The sequence below is a fragment of the Nymphalis io genome, chromosome 13 (assembly GCF_905147045.1).
Source record: "Nymphalis io chromosome 13, ilAglIoxx1.1, whole genome shotgun sequence".
Classification (NCBI taxonomy): Eukaryota; Metazoa; Arthropoda; class Insecta; order Lepidoptera; family Nymphalidae; genus Nymphalis; species Nymphalis io.
This window is the reverse complement of record NC_065900.1, coordinates 5100759-5118147: the sequence shown is the minus strand read 5'-3', so window position 1 is coordinate 5118147 and position 17389 is coordinate 5100759. Positions and strand designations below refer to the sequence as shown.

Sequence of the window (17389 nt, the reverse complement as noted above, 5' to 3'; positions counted from 1 at the left end):
CTGTTTAGTTGACTATAAGTGAACATAGGTCTCGTTAGACCACTTTTTGTCAATCTCCTTTGTAAATCTTTGGCATGTGTGTGAACTTATGTTTTGAAATAAAGAATTTACAAAAAAAGGGAATATGAGCGGATACTGAACGTTATAGATTAAAGGTTAAATAATATCAAGAATAGAGTTATATGTCAAATAATATGAGGAGTAGGTAAAATCATATTACAGCTGACCTACCAACAGTATTATTAGGATATTGAGAGTACACTCCATTTGACATTGAAAACTTAAGGTTAACTTAACGTTGAGTTAAAATCGAAGGAATCTTCTTCTCAACATCATCTATTAATCTTAAAGATAAAAAATTTTATTACAGAGTTAAATATCAATATTATTAGAAGATAATTTATTAAGAGATTTATTAACTCGTGGAAGTTTTAAGAACTTTTATAACTTTTGCTGTGGCTCCGTTTTCACCCGTCCGTAAATATGGCGTCTGTTTAAAAGCTATTCTATTATTTATGATCGATTAAGGGTCTTAATATTAGCCTCTTGTTTTTATTAATAAGTTTTTCTAATTCTGAGGACATCCAACGTGTTTAACTTTTATTAACTTTATATACGCATGACAGTAACATATTATTAAATGTATTAATTTTGACGAGCCGGTTGGCATGTTTGGTGAATGCTTGCCTTTCACGCCGAAGGTTCGATTCCCACCCAGGACAGATATTTGTGTGCATGAACATGTCTGTTTGTCCTGAGTCTGGGTGTAATTATCTATATAAATAGGTATTTACAAAAGAAAAATATTATAATTACAAGCTCTGTACAAGCTTAATTTGGGATCAGATGACCGTGTGTGAAAAATGTCTCAGGATATTATTATTATATAATAAAAAAAGGATCTTGTCTACAAGATCCTTTAATCATTTAGGCATTCTGTTTAAGTTGATTGTCATTGATTCTCCCTAAATTAAAATAATATAACTGATATACGTAAAGGTATTTAATAACATTATAACGAAAGTAAAGTTGGATCACAGATATGAAAGTTGTTGCACTTAGAGTCAATACGTGCAGGCTGACTTTTTATCGACTATTGAGTTTAGTCTCCTGCAATGAGCGTCGGCTTTAAGCAAACAGGTATTGAAGCCGCTTCTAAAGATAATGTGTTCCTATACAAGACCATTCTTGTATAGGAACAAGATTCCATAATCTTAATGTATTTTATAATTTGTATTCGTTGTTGTTTTTCAATTTGGAAAAGATTAATTTTACAACATACGACTTTTTTCTTTAAATCATCTGATTTTCAAAATAATGTCAATAAAATTAAATAACACGGACATAAAAAAACACATTCACAAAACAGTTAGTAAAATATAATTTACTTAATTTTAGATTTTTATTAATTGTTATATGATAATAGTTTCTACTTATAATTTTAAAGTATTATTATTCGAGATATTGTTTATTGTAAAATTTGTTGAAGGGAATAAAATTTTAATTATTATTATAGAAAATATATATAAAAATTATATTTTTACAAACGAACATTTATAATACAAAAAAATGCATTATTGACTTCTTAAAAATGGAAGAGTTCTTTTGCAATCAATTAACGGAAATTGTAGGGTTTGATAAACAAGCAGTTGTGTTCGTCTATTTTGTGAAGACCGACGACGACGAAGAGGTTTGTTGCGCTTTGAATTGATCCAACCCTGATTATATTTTTAATAATATTGCATAAGTTCTTTGATGATGAATATTTATTATCCAAAATACCTATCGAATGATGTGTTTCGTTGTTGATTTATGTATAATGAATATTATATAATAAAAATTAAAATCTTTCATGATAACGTTTGTAACATTTCAATTACGCAAACACGACTACCCCCGTCTGGCCTACGTAAATATATGCAAGGGCACCTTTCAAACTCGTAACCTTTATCGCAGTAGCAAATTGCATTGCGCTAACCAGCTGTTGGTTTAAGTTATATTTTCAGTTAGTCTGATCATTATATTAATATATAATGAGCAATTATATTCGCTTGTTTAATTTAAATTATAAGCTAGTAAATTTAATATATGCTTATTTTGTTATGTTTGTAGCATTAGAATATAATTTGAATACTATTCTTCATAATTAGGTTATTGCTCCACAACCTTAATATTCTAAATAAATATTGCTCTAGCATAATGAACGTAGTGAACGATTGTGCATACAACTTAACATCAGATTTGTGAAAAGTAACAAAAAACAAAACGATCAACTAAAAATTTAATTCTTATAAAGTAAACCAAATCTCCAAAAATGAACTGTGGCCGTGGCTAAAAACGTACAGGTAATACCGTCGAAATTTGTGGCCCTCACATTTTTAACTGCAAACGAATGTGGATAAAATAAAGTTCACGGTTTGTTTAATACAAAATAAAATTTTCCTCGGCAACGATGCTGGATTCAACTGCACGTTGGCCACACATTTTAGTTGTTTGCTTAGAACAAACTTTGGTAAGGAAAAACGAGTTGAAATGTATCCCGCTTGTAAATACTTAACGTACTCTTAAGTTTCCATCGTTCTTGACCTGTAATTTATTCCTTTGCCAATTTTTATGCGGAAAAAACAAAATGTAAGATAAATTTAATATATTATGAATTTGATATGAATATTGTCTGAACTTGTGTTTACAAAGTTATTATTAGATTTAATTAAATCAGTTACAATGCTTAAAGTCATGTAAGTATAATATAATAAACAATACCATGAATCAATATGAAGATTTAATGGTGGTAGAGCTTTGTGCAAGCTCATCTGGGTAGGTACCACCCACTCATCAGATATTCTACCGCAAAACCGCAGTATTTGGTATTGTTGTGTTTCGGTTTGAAGGCTGAGTGAGCCAGTGTTATTACAGGCGCAAGGGACATAACATCTTAGTTCCCAAGGTTGGTGGCGCATTGGTGATGTAAGCGATGGTTAACATATTTTACAATGCCAATGTCTATGGGCGTTGGTGACCATTTACCATCAGGTGGCCCATATGCTCGTCCGCCAACCTATACTATAAAAAAAGATTAGTAATAATAAACAACTATTTTACAAACATAAGGAGTCATATTCATAGTTTTTTTTATTATATAGTATACGAACCGCATTTTGAATTGTTTGAAAGATAATGCTTTTTATATTTGGCAATTTTAGTATATAAACAGCATACGGACCAGCTTACCAATTAAATTGTTTTATATTTCACTAATTTAACAATAGAAAATCTGTTAACACTTTAGTCAAATGTTTAAAGAAGGTATTTTTAGAACTTCTTTAGATTCTTCGTTTCTATCTTTAATAAGTGAATAGATTTCGAAAATCAATTTGCTGTGTTTATTTCTTTTACCTTACATGAAAATGAAAGCATTTTTAATTAATTAGCAATGATAATTGTTCCGAGCGAGTTGTGTTTATCTAAATAATTGCGATTTATATGAGAGTTAATTTCAGGAATTTACGGCCAAGAGTTTCTTTCGAAAATCAGTCCAAATTAAGTTTCGGTTTAAAAATCAAATTCACTTGCACTTCATTTATTTTTTTACGTCAGAATTAAGTATATTAATTAAGATTGGTATCCGTAAGTAACATCCATTGTTTAAAAAATATCCAGAAAAAAATACTCGACTTTTTGTTCTATTGTAATAATCAGAAATGTATTAATTTTGACGCAATCACAGTAAAGTAAGTTTTTATATGTTACAATATCAAGAGCGTATCGTATTTAATTGGACTTGAATAATATAAAGCAAGAAATTAAACATTTAGCGTTAATTATTGATTTACTAATTCAAAATCAAAATATATCTGATTTTAAATACGCCCTTGCACGAGCACTTTTGAATCGTTATTTTTCATGTTTGGTTTTAATGTAAAACTACTCAATCGGAGAAGAATTTGCAAAGAGACCCAGTAATTAGTCTTTTTGATCGATCGAAAACATATATGTAATAATGATACACAATTATATTTATGCATCCTGTATAAACATCGACGAATATTAATTCGAAGCTTTCATTTTTCAATGTTTTTCTAATTTTTATAAATTAATTTAAGATTTTAAAATAAAACCTTTCACTCATTTACTGTTTAAAAAAGAAAACTTTATTTGACGTACCACATAAACGCAGTACGGTAATATTTAATTGTATGTATTGTTGACGCATAGACGACGTAATAATTCACTATATGTAGCGAGTACCATGTTCGCTACTGACAAATATTTGTATAACTTATATTATGATGTTTCATATGGAGTTTGTCGTTATCGAATCGTGCTGTGCGTGTTATCATACACAGTAAAGTTTTACAAACAGGGGAGTTTTATTTATTACTTAAAGCGAAACTAAATTATATATGCTAGGCTCCCGATGAAAATGTTTGATCGGTTATATCAGTTTATCTAGCTATTTACATTATGTTTACTAATTAATAAATAATTGTAGCAGAATAAACATAATATATTTGTTTTGTTTCAGTTATCGGCGACATTGCTGGTGTTGCTTCATTTGTCAATGCACGTTGTCGATGAAGGACAGGCTGTTAACCCGAGTAAGTAAATGTTGTAAAAGTAACAGACTATAAATTTCTATTTGCTGAACAAAGTTTGCTTTTGAGGAGATGGTTGGATATTTATTCCACCATTTTGACCCAATATTGGTTGGTAATCCAATACATTAGTAATAGAACCGAGTAAACAGGTTTTTTCTAGGCAAGCGTGCTAGAATGAGACCGTGTCTATGCTTTACATCAGGCAAGACGACTGTCGAACGCTGGCCTATATGAGTTAAAAAAAAGATAGAAGAACTAATATAAGTCCCTATGACGGGACAGAGAATATATCAATAGATGACCAAAAAATCTAAGTTTTTATTATAGACAACATCTTCACACCATAATAATGTGAAATTAGAAAAAAATATCACTTATAAATAGGTAATACTTACAACAATACATGCAAAAGATTAATTTACTTCAAAGCATAAATATAAGCTTAAAGTATGGAAGTTCTAGTAATGGAGCAAATAAACTATCAGATGTTAAATGGTAACCATAGACATATATAGGCTTACTCACAATCACACACAATGTGTCAACAGGATTATGGCATGAGCGTCCCTTAAACCTGTTAATTTGTGTTTATAATTCATCTCGTGCTTGACGGTGTGGAAACCTGGAAACCTGCATGTGTCTATTTTCATTGAAATTATGTCACATGTGACATTGTCGGATTGGAGCAGCGTGGCTTCTCAAAAAGGGAGAGGAGGCCTTAGCCCATCAGTGGGACATTAACAGGCTATTACTAAACCTGTTATTATCAAATCAAAGTGGATACATAAAATGTGTTGCTTTTTGACGGTATAATGTATAATGTATAATGTACATATATTATATACTCGTATGTGTATGTAGTTGTAACCCACCCAAACCAGTTGCACAAAGCTCTATAATGAGCAAAATGTTTATGAATTATGTTGTAATTATATATTTTTTTTCGTATTTTCAAATAATTTTTATAATCATTTTTGAAAATTTTAAATCAATCCTTCGGCACATGGTAACAAATATTTAATTAAAGAGAGTCTTTTCCCGGTAGAACATTTGGACTCTAATGATGATGACGTGAAGATTATTTGTGTTAACGATTATTAGAGTGTTATTTGATTGCAATTAAGGAATAGACTATATTTAGATGTTAATTACTATGTGGATGTTATTAACTAATCGTGTAGCTCATGAAATAAGCCTTGATCGACCCATTTGGCAATTTGCAGGACTGTTTAAGTTAAGCCTGATTTGCAAGCAACAGCACTAAACTGTTGTCCTAAGTATAAACTATATCAATTTCGATTCTCAGTGCATATATCTATTATATTATAAGCTCTATTCGTTTTTTATGACATCAGTTATCATCATTATCTTGTCAAGATCTCAATACAAATGTATTTTACTGGTGTGCAAAACTAAAGAATACTCTACGTGGGTATGTTTTTCGTTCAATTGCGCTTTGCGCTTAAGACGGTGTCATTTTTAATACGATGCATTTAAATTAAAAGTATGCACACATATTTTTTTTTCTTTTAAAGTTAATAAGAACTTAATATGGCTTGTGTTTTCTTATATCTGATAATTAAAAATATATATATTTTTTTATATTTATATTGTTTTAGAATTTTTTAAGTACCAGTCGATTTATGTTCTACATAATAGATTCTTTTCATTAAAAGATTTAAATGTATGATAGATTAATCATATCTTTAAATTTGAAACTCATTAAATATATTTAATCAACTTTTTTATTTCACCATGAACCAAGCGCAAAATATAAATAAACAAGATTAAAACTACCAAGTGCAAAATTATTTTCTACTCCATCATTAGATTTGTATATAATAATAATAATAAGATTTAAATATATTCATCAACGTTGTGGAGGAAAAATAAAAAAACCCGAAAAGTGATCAAAATAAAACTAAGGTAACAATTTTGAAAAAAGAATACATAAAAATATGTAATAGTTCATTCATAAACGTTAATATAATGCATAGTTGTAATAGTTTTAAATAACTTTAAAAATTTCGTAATAATTCAGAAATCAGATTTTATATAAAGATATTTACGCTTGTAATGCGCAAACACTATAATATAAAATGATCATTTTTATGGATGTTAAGTTAAAAGTTCAAATGCATTTTTTCTGATCTTACTCTATGTAAATTAAATGAGTTGGCGTAAAATTATTAAGCGTGCTTGGTTTTATGGTAACTCTGCGGGCTTTCACGGTAATTTTTATCCTTCGGGGAGCTACTGCAATGACTTCTTTATCACCCTGCGCCAACCGCTTTTTAAACTTTTTTTTATCATTTTGCATTTAATGAACATGAATTTACATTTTAGAACATTTAAATTTTTGCTCGTTTATCTTATTGAGTTATATATTTCTATAGTTCATTATCAAAGTAATGAATAGCACGAAATTCGTTACTGTCATTGTGCGGATAAAAATAAACCTGGAAATCTGAACACTAACAAAAATGAAGGTGGTAGCGATAACTTTTAATTTAAAGTTGGACACATACATTGCACAGTTTACCTTTGTTATATTTAGTATATAAAAACATTACAAATAAAACGTTTTATGAAATTTAATAATGAAATTCTTATTTTTTTTTATTTATTTGTGATGTGGATAAAATACATATTTCAGGCCTCAATTTAAATTTGAGTTTTAAAAATTGAAAAAATTTAATTTAATTTTTTATATTGATTGAAATTTGATGTTTTTTTTTATTATTATTGTTTATTATAATCAATAATAAAAAGTAGTTAATACTAACAATAATAGGTACTAAAATAAGAAATAATTTTACTGGTAACACTTTTATCATCTGAACATTGGATTTACTCATGTAATAGTCAGAGTTTTAGTTACAGTATGGAATTCGCACACTGTAATTATTATTTCCCTCACTTCGTGCTTTCCAACGTTATAAAGCAAAATTGTACAAATGTTTCAAGTAAGGACGATAAAAATGCGGGAAGATCTGTTTTATTAAAGGTGAAATTTCGGGTCCACATGCGCTTAATATGTGTTATTCCATAAATTATATTTCTATTTGGGCCTTGTAATTATATAACATTACAATATTTAACGGTCGGGACTTGTTAGAGTCAGACTTGGTGGCTACGAGTTTTAGTGTACCTTGGGATTATATGTCCAGAAACAGCCTCCGGGGCTTAAAAGATAGGGCATGAACTTGGGACGTATGAGGTTAGGAACTCACACATATTTTAGAAAGAACTGAGGAGGACGGCAACCGGAATATCCTCATGCTGCCGTGTGCACTAGCGAAGCGTGCAGGGAGCATGATCACATTTAGCCACCTACACCAAGCCACGATAAGAGCACAGCAAGGAAGAGACTGCGGTTTTATAGACACGTTCCTTAACCTCATACGCACTTTAATTTCAAAGGTGGCGGTGTGACCACTTACCATCAGGTGGCCGTTTTATCTGTCCGTCTACCTATTTTAATTAAATATATATGTAAATTCGTGACCATAAAATAAATATACACTAGATATTATTATTATTATAAATTTAAATGACATTTTTTAATTTTAACATATGATTTCGTATAATAAACTAAGATTATTGAAACATACAGAATTATAAAATTTGTTGCTTCTTGAATAAAAAAAGCTTTAACTTTATATAAATATTTTTTTTTTATTTATTTATTTTTTCTTCACAAAAAGTTCACAAATTGATATATAAAATTTAAATATCAACTAAATAATGTGAAGACGGGTGCTTGCGATAGATAAACTGTTCTACAAAACACCAGGCCTCCACTCCCGTTTGTATGAACAATAAAGAAAAATAAATGTATAAAATGAGAAGTAAGAAATAAAAAATATATAAAATGAAATAAATATGATGTCCATGCTTATGTGAGCGTGAGTACGTGTGCGCGCAGGCGTGTATATGCGTGTGTGAATGTGTGTAAGTGTGTGTGTATGTGTGTGTGTGATTCCTAAACATTTGAATATGAGACTAAAAATTTGTCTAAAAACTATTGTGTCATTTTATTCTAGCTATCACTTTAAATGTAGCTTGTCATAAGCACTTCTCTAAAAAGACAAATGACGCAAGAACATTTCGCCGACTTCGTAAATTGTAGTATAATCTAATTAATGCAACATTCTTAGAATAACTGCTAAATCAAGGTATGTAAGAGACGATGTTCAAATCTGATTAATCTGTTTTATTTTAAGGTCGATAAATTGTAATAGTCACAGCGTCTCATTATGAATACTCTAAGATCAAAGATCATTTATTAAACAGGCGTCTCGAATGTCATAAGATTCTAAAATTCGGTACGACCTACGGAATTGAATTTTATATTCTAAAGTTTTACATAATAGCATTACTCATTTAAATTTAATTTAAAAAGAAAAAAATATATAAGATTATAGATATAATAATTTCATTTTTAATAATAAAAAAATGAAACCGTTTTGGTTTTTCTTAAATTTTCTTATTTCAAAATATTAAATGAGCAATTCCTGTTCGAGTACATACTATTCGCCGATTTCATATATTGCTTTTATGGAATCGGCTCTAACAATTTGGCTCAAATTTTGAATTTGATAAGCAGTTTTGCTTTTTAATTTCAAAATTTGAAATTAAAAAGCAAAACTGCTTTTTAAGTTTATCTATATCAACGTCTTTTTTTAAGAAATTCAATTTATCCCAGAAAAAACAACATTATTCGACAGTTCATTTTATTAGAGCCAAGCGGAGATTTATATATATATATTAGCAAAACCGGGCAGACTTTCAATATAGTAACAACCATTTTTACATAAGATAGGAGTTTTAGCTGCGTTTTTACATATTATTTTTCTTTTCGACCTATTTGCAATGCGGCCACGAGCTATCAGCTACGAGTAATATAATATTATAAAAATTAGTAATAAAAATTCAAGTAAAATTCACGTTATGTATAAAGCGTTATATTTTAATACGGCTTGAAAGTATTTGGACCAACGGGTAATAACAATTTATATTTTAAAATTATCACATGATAAGTTTTAATAAATTGAACATTTAAATATTTTTAAATAAAAATTACAACCATTTATGATAACATATTATATAATATACGCTGTTTATTCAAACGAAGAATTACTGTTTTACATTATTATTATTTTTTTAAATAGGTAGGCAGACTGGCAAATGGTGTATCTGATGTTAAGTGGTCCACTGTCCATAGAAGTTCGACTAGGAAATATTAACCATCCCTTACACTGCAACCTTAAGAACTAAAATATTATGTGCCTGGTGCCTGTAGTTACACTGGGTCACTCTACCTTCAATCGGAGCATAATTCTAAGTGTTATTACTTTATAATACTAAGTAGCTTATGTATTAGTATTGCTATAACTATAATAATTATTTTATTATAGCTACTATTGCTTTTTGTTAATTAATTTTGAAATAACATTATGTACTGAACAAGTTTAAGGGTAGCAGCGAGTTTTTAATGAGATATTAATATATTTCCATCATTTACCCACATTCTATATATTACGTCGTTTTCATGCTGTCAGAGTCCTTTTTAAATAGTCCTCCTCATCGATTTCGATGACGGCGACCCTAGAAATTGATTGTTATTTCTAGCGTGAGCCCTAATGTGGCTCGCTATACCAAATTTGGTTTTAAAAACCTTACGACACGTGTTACAATACAGTTGGCCCACAGAGTTGTATGTGTATGTGTAGGATGTCTTAGGTCTCTCTTTTCTTAACTGGCGCTTTTCGTCTAGTGCGTGAAGGCGGTTTTCCTCAAAAAAAAAACAACTTTTTTAAATAAATAAATAATAAACTAAAAAGGTTTAATCTTAAAAACAGTAAAAATTATATTTTTAAGCAAATATTGTGATAAACTTTTCATCTTGTAGACGACCGTGATAGCAAATAATTAAAGAGTGACGAAGTTTCGAAGTAAATCAACGCGGGCGGTACCTAGCTCCGAGTTTGTCCATTAAAAAGCTACTAACTTCAGTACCTACCTAATTAACACTTTATCACGTGTTAGGAAATGCGGGAAATTTTGGAAAACGTTTTTCACTGGAAAAAGGACGGATTGAAAAAGGATGGATCCTTTTTGGTAAATTTTATTGCATCTTTTATGTTTTGGTTTTTTATTTAAAAAAAAAACAAAGAATGTAGCAATAAAAGTTCAATAATTTTAAAATCGTTTACACGTTCTGTGTGCCAATTGGAGAAGATTTATAAAGTAAAGATTAATATGGATCCGCTTCATATTTAATCTTCTAAAATATTTCCTTATCTCCTGTTACCGATCGTAATTTAACTGCCTATCCGATGTATATACGATTTCCGAAACCTTAGAATTATAAGTACGCTTTTATATATTTTTATGATCTAGAAACCTTAAATACTTAACTCGGTGGTAAGGTCAGAATCAAACTGAAAAGAATCAGTGCAAACTGTAGTTTGCTGTAGTGGCTGTAGCCATAAGGGACGTAACATCTCACTTCTCAAGTGTGTGGCATGTTGGCGAAGTAAGGAATGGTTAATATTTCTATCTCTATCTATACCTCTGTCCATAAATATTGGTGCCGATATATATATATATATATATATATATATATATATATATATATATCGGCACTATATATATATACATAGCATATATGGCATATATATCAGTTCTTATCGTTTTTTAAAGCAAATATTAAACTTTACATACATATTTGCTTTTATTTGTTCCATTAAACTCTTTTTTTAATCTATTGTAAAAACTAGAACGCATATAATTCATTCGTCTATACACGAATTATTGTTATCGTTCCATATTAATGTTACAGTTATAATTTTAATCACTATTCAAACTTTGTTTTGCTTTAAATATAAACTTTTATTACGGGTCATGAATTTACAAGATTCATTTTATATTCTATTTGATAATTATACATAGTTTATACATAATGTTTTAATGTTTTTGTTACCATTACAAGAAATACTTCAAAACCTAAAATTCACTCAAGTATACTCACATACCTGATTGTCATCAATTTTAAATTACGATTCTATGTAATATCCGGCAACAATTTAAGTAGTTTTTTATATTGGGGCTTAATCTTGTAAATGTGTAATATACTTTGTTTTCTATGTTGAATTTTTCAAAACAGTATACCGAATGAGAAGTTATGATTTGAAAAACGTTTTTTAGTGTATTCATTTAAATTCAGCACTATAACAGTAGAGCATAGATTACTTAAATCATCAAAAGAAACATGACCTTCAACTTGACATAAAACGTTCAATTCCCGTGGAAGCGGCTTACGATAAAACTTTAGCAGTTTAGGTACTCCGTGCCATACAACCGTCATTAAGACAGAAACTTAACAATAACGCCCTTTGATACAGCAACATGATCCTCAGAATTAATTATATACGTGCTTAGCTTAAGATTGTACTCGTTACTTAACTACCCAGAAGGGATGTCTCCTTAATTATAACATATATATATTATGAGTTGCGTGACTAACATATTTATATGTTAACGTAATTATTAAATCATATATAATAATTGAGATAAAAGCCGAAATGGCTGGAATACGTGAATCTTAAGCGGAGATTTCGGTTTCAAGGCCGAGCAAGCATCTCTAAGATTTCAAGGCTAAATTTGTCATTGTTATTCATCCCGTGGTCGGTGGTGAAGAAATTGTGTTGGATGGAATTCTGCCACGTGTGTACATAAACCCGGATTGGATGAGCATTATTAGAATTAGATTTGTGTGTGAGACATAATAATTATATCTATGAATATTTATTCTAAAAATTCGTTTGTGAAATGTGCCTATTGTTTTTACATTTGTCCTGTCCTGTACTCGTATATCTGTGACTCAATAGTTTTCGAATAATGTAAGATTATACTTTTCGTTACGTAGTAAATACTTTTTTATGCGACAAAACTATGCTTTGTAATACGTTCACGTATAAATATATATAGGTTTTTTTTTTTTATATATAGTTGTAATGGAATAGGCGTTTGTCTTCCATCTCACCTGATGGAAAGTGTAGATGAAGACGAAGGTGGTACACGCCCATCCAAAAGAAACCTGTTCACTCTAATCTTAAAGGCTCCAGACTTCAACTTATCAGGAAAAATAGACCCAGGCAGGTCGTTCCAAATCTTAGCGACTGTCAAGCGTTTAGTTCGTTTTATATATAGGTTACATATAAAATTTAAAAAAGTATTTTTATTTAAAGAATTTAGAAATTTTTTGTTGTTAATGACAAAATATAGTTCTTTAATGCATCAAGCTGAGTCGTTTGCTTCAAGCTGTGTTATTTCTGATTTCTGAGGAACTTTTATCGGCGGCTAATTTATTCGTTAGCACTATAAGTTTGATAACTTTTTAAATTGCGTTTCCATGCAACGCAATAAGATATTCTCCGCTTAAGTTAACTTAACGTAAAATCAATATTTTTGTTAATTTTATAGTATTCTTAATATGAAACATTTCATGTATTATAATGTTGGTTTATGTTTTCTTTTAGAAAAATGTAGATTTACCTCCCTTTCATAACGCCGTTTTTACAAATTATTAACATAATATTTAAGTCACGTTTTGACTATAACTTACCTTTACGTTGACTCACACTTAAAAGGAAAAAGTTATTTGATAAGCGATAAAATTTAAAATTCGTGTCTTTAATAAAAGTGTTTTTCGATCTCATCATTACATTTATTTATTTATAATCTGCTTCTATAATATTTTTTTAACTTTTTTCAATTACTTTTTTATTGTATTTATTTTAAATAATTTTCTAAAGATTAATTCAAGACTTCCATCCAATTCCCTTAATCGGTTTTTCATTCAAAAAATACTATTTCACATAAAAAAGATCATAACAAATTGTTTTTTCAATATTTACTAATATTATTTTGTCTAATCGTAATTCAATATTCCCATTTAAGCTCTTTAAGAGCAGTATTCTAAATACAATGGAAGATTAAAGTAAATCTAGAGAATTTCCGGGAAATAGTTTCAATTAACAGCAATTTGAGCTACAGAAGTGCGGATCTTAATGTTTATATTAAGTACTAAGTTTATAACTGACCCAATGTACAAGTTTATTAAGCAATCTTCAATACAAAGTACTTTAATAATATTTGAACATGAAAGCCTTTAGTGCATTTATTTTTATAACTTGTTTATATTATTAATTCGTGCTTATAATTTCTTGACCTTCGTTTGATTTCAAACCAATATTATATTTCCAAATTTCTTTGAGAATTTTTTTATTTATGATACAAAATTGGTTACAAAATTTAAAAAAAAAACACTAGTTTATTTTTTAAAGCTATAACAAGTAATGAAGACTTTATAGGACTTGTGATAGAATTTACCGAAAATATATAAAATAGTAATTTTTTAACTCTCACGGTATAAAATGTTATCGATATTATAAATTATTTTTGGGTTATAATCGCCTTTATACCTTTTAGCAACCTCGGCAACTACTGTCGAAACATCAAGAAAAATAAAAATCGCATTTAAACGCGTTGAAAATCTGAATAAACATAATATATATTCAATAGCTTTATACAGCAGTTAAATTTTAATAAGTAATATTATATTACTAAGTGCATGTATTCCAGTAAGATTTTTACATAATATGTTATCTTAATGTTCCGAAATAATCCCGTCTTCGAAGGAACTTGTAATAATTCCTATCAACCCATTTAATTCTATTGAAGTAGCTCATTCTTTTGTGCTTGATCTTAATTTATCCAATGAAGTTTGTTGGCAGCTATTCTATGAAAGCCCTTCAGTAAATGCGTTCTTCGTGCCAAACGACATTCACCGCCTGAAGCGAAAATTAAAATGCTATTTAGAAAACAGTATTTATATATGATAATTATACATTATGAATTATTAATTTGCTATTTAAGATACAAAAGAATAGATAGTTATTATAATACAAAGTATAATACATCCAAGTAGGTTTACAAGTCCATTAAAAACGAAGAAACAATCAGTTTGGCTTTAAAAATATATTGAGATTAACCGGCAAAAAAAAAATTAGTGCAATAAAAACTGAATCAAGTTCCACCTTTTTTGGAATAATAAGCATAATAATATAAAAGACAAGCACGTATAAAACTCATGTAAAATATGTAAATTAAATTTCGTTAAAAACGTTTCACCGATAACGTTTCATATAAACGTTGCACTTAAACTTAAAATTGAAATTAAAGGTCATCTTCAAAGTTTCAAAGTCATTCAAATTCTCTTCACTATCATAAATTTAATTTTTAATAATTTTAATTTATTCAATTATGTTAAAAATCCAATCTCGTTTCAAAGTAGCTTAGAATGTAAGCAATTGAGATTGCTTTGTTTTATTTATATAATAGCGCTGTACTGTAATAGACTACGACGCTGATAGAAGAGAACGTTGCTTAAGATAGTTGCACAATATCGGCTACGCTGTTAAAATGGTTTTGATATTTTAATTTCATTACAATATATTAAAATATGAAATAATTACAACTTCAAATATAACATAAAATATTAAAAGTATCATTAAATAAGGTGTTAAATTAAACAACAAACAGTTAGTAAATAAAATGAAAACATAAATATTGCGTTTATTTTTATAAAACCAAATTATTTAAACGTTGCTTATATATGCATATTATGTATAACGCAAAATTAATAAAACTTCTTATCATTGTGTAACCGGTTAATAATCACCAAACCGTGGTAATACCATGACATTTTCAGACACATGCAATCATTATTAATGTTAATATATAAAGTTATACCATATTCACAATTTAATTATATATTGCTTGATGCCGGATGGTGTGGTCAAGCCGTCCCAATTTCCGGACTCTGGCTTCAAGCTACGATTATATAACAGTTCTGACCGAGTAATTATTATCCACGATTCTAATTTCGTTCCAGGCCTCGGGTGTTACTCAAATATTTAAGAGAATTAAAATTCGGTCCTCTTTTGTTTTAAGCTTTTTGTAAAGAAATGATCGAGAAAATAATGAAAAATTGTGGGTTTTAAGAATGGGAACATTTTTAATTATTTTCTTTTTATAAAACAGTATTTTGGTTGTTATATCTACGGTTTTATATTTTTCTTATTTTAACAGATTTAAAGAGATTAATTTTATATTACGAGTGTACTTGATGATTGTTTTTATTTATTTCTCTTGTGCATATAACATTATGAGCAGCGAAATATCATCTTTGATTTATTGATTAATAGCGAAAAAATGACCCACGAACAAAGCACAGTAAATTAAGGGCAGAGGATGCATGTCTTAAAACGATCTCGGGGCCTTTGTGATTCGTATTGAGGCTGACCATCGTATGAGTCACAGTTCACCCTTGAACAGGACTTTAAAAAAATATTGGTGGAAATACAACATATTTATCAAAATCCAGACGAACTTAATTGGGGCCAAACCAGCAATAAGAGTAATTTTTACCGCCTTATAATTTATATGCCTCTTATATGTTTTGTTTACGAGTAAATATTTATATTTACCTATTTTCAAAGAAAAAACGAAATAAAATATATAATAATCATGACTGCGTATATTAGCAGCAGGAATGCCAGCAGCATTCATTCGTTAAATCGCAATTCCGATATTCTGACACTTGAAAAATGAACTTAGATTGTACGAGCTGAAAAGATCAAATATTGTACATATATTGTTGTCGAATATTCATTATGTTGGTTTTAGTATAGATTTAAATGTTTGGACTAAAATAAGGGTAATTAATTAACACAAAAACTTAGATTTGATGATTTGATTTGATTTGCCTAATATAAACACGCAGGCACATTAAATAAGATTTATATAAATTGAAGATCCATCAAACGTACTGACAACACGTCTGTGGAAATAAAAAATATAACAAATTAAAAATATGATTTCAAGTTTAATTATTTTACCAGGTTGTTCCTGTATTCGCTTCACGTCTACAAACGGAAAGGAGCGCGGAACTTTCAGTAGTCCAGACTATCCGCTGGCATACCCTCGGGATATCTGCCTCCTCTACACATTCATAGCCGCGCCGCATCAGATAGTTGAACTGATGTTCACAGATTTCGACGTGTTCAAAGACGACGTTGAGTAAGTTATTTATATATTTTTAATAAAAAACATGTTTTATAGTGTCTGTTATAGAACAATTTATATTATATTTTAATTATGAAACACATAATTACTTTGGTATTAATAAACTTGTAGAAAAATTTAATAACCAATTTTGAATGTTTCTTCGAATTGTTTTACATTATATTTTTATAGCGTTATCATAATAATATAACAGAATTCACATTAATGTTCAAAGCCTATTAGTTATCAGCATTATTTATAAGCGCTATGATCTTTTTTTGTTTCTCGGTTTGAATCAAAACATAAAAAGTATAAAAAGGGGATATTTTCCCCTAGATCTATAATATATGATACATCTTTTTTTTTGTTTTTAAGCAAAGATAAGCGTAATATTTCTTAAATACTTTGTAAAGCTATTAGCAATTCGTGCAATAATTCAACAAAAAAAAAACATAAATAAAGTCTATTTTTATAGTACATATCAAAACCAACCTAGTGAGTTTATCTCAAGGGAATTGGTAAATTATGTACCAAGTACATAACCGGAGCTAACGCCGGGATATGCATAATGACACCTCCTGGCATCAGATATATTTCAAAGCGAATCTTATATAATCTTTCTAAATATGAAGCACTATGTAAATAAACAAAACAGT

At 28.9% G+C, this 17389-nt stretch overlaps 1 protein-coding gene across 1 annotated transcript in view; it reads left to right on the top strand.

The window, feature by feature from the left end:
• LOC126772801 (suppressor of lurcher protein 1) overlaps nucleotides 1-17389 on the top strand; it is a 216313-nt gene that overhangs the window by 14075 nt on the left and 184849 nt on the right. The window contains exons 2-3 of the mRNA XM_050493387.1: nucleotides 4526-4598; nucleotides 16571-16748. Coding sequence (XP_050349344.1) covers nucleotides 4526-4598; nucleotides 16571-16748 — 251 coding nt within the window. The remainder of the gene's footprint in view (nucleotides 1-4525; nucleotides 4599-16570; nucleotides 16749-17389) is intronic.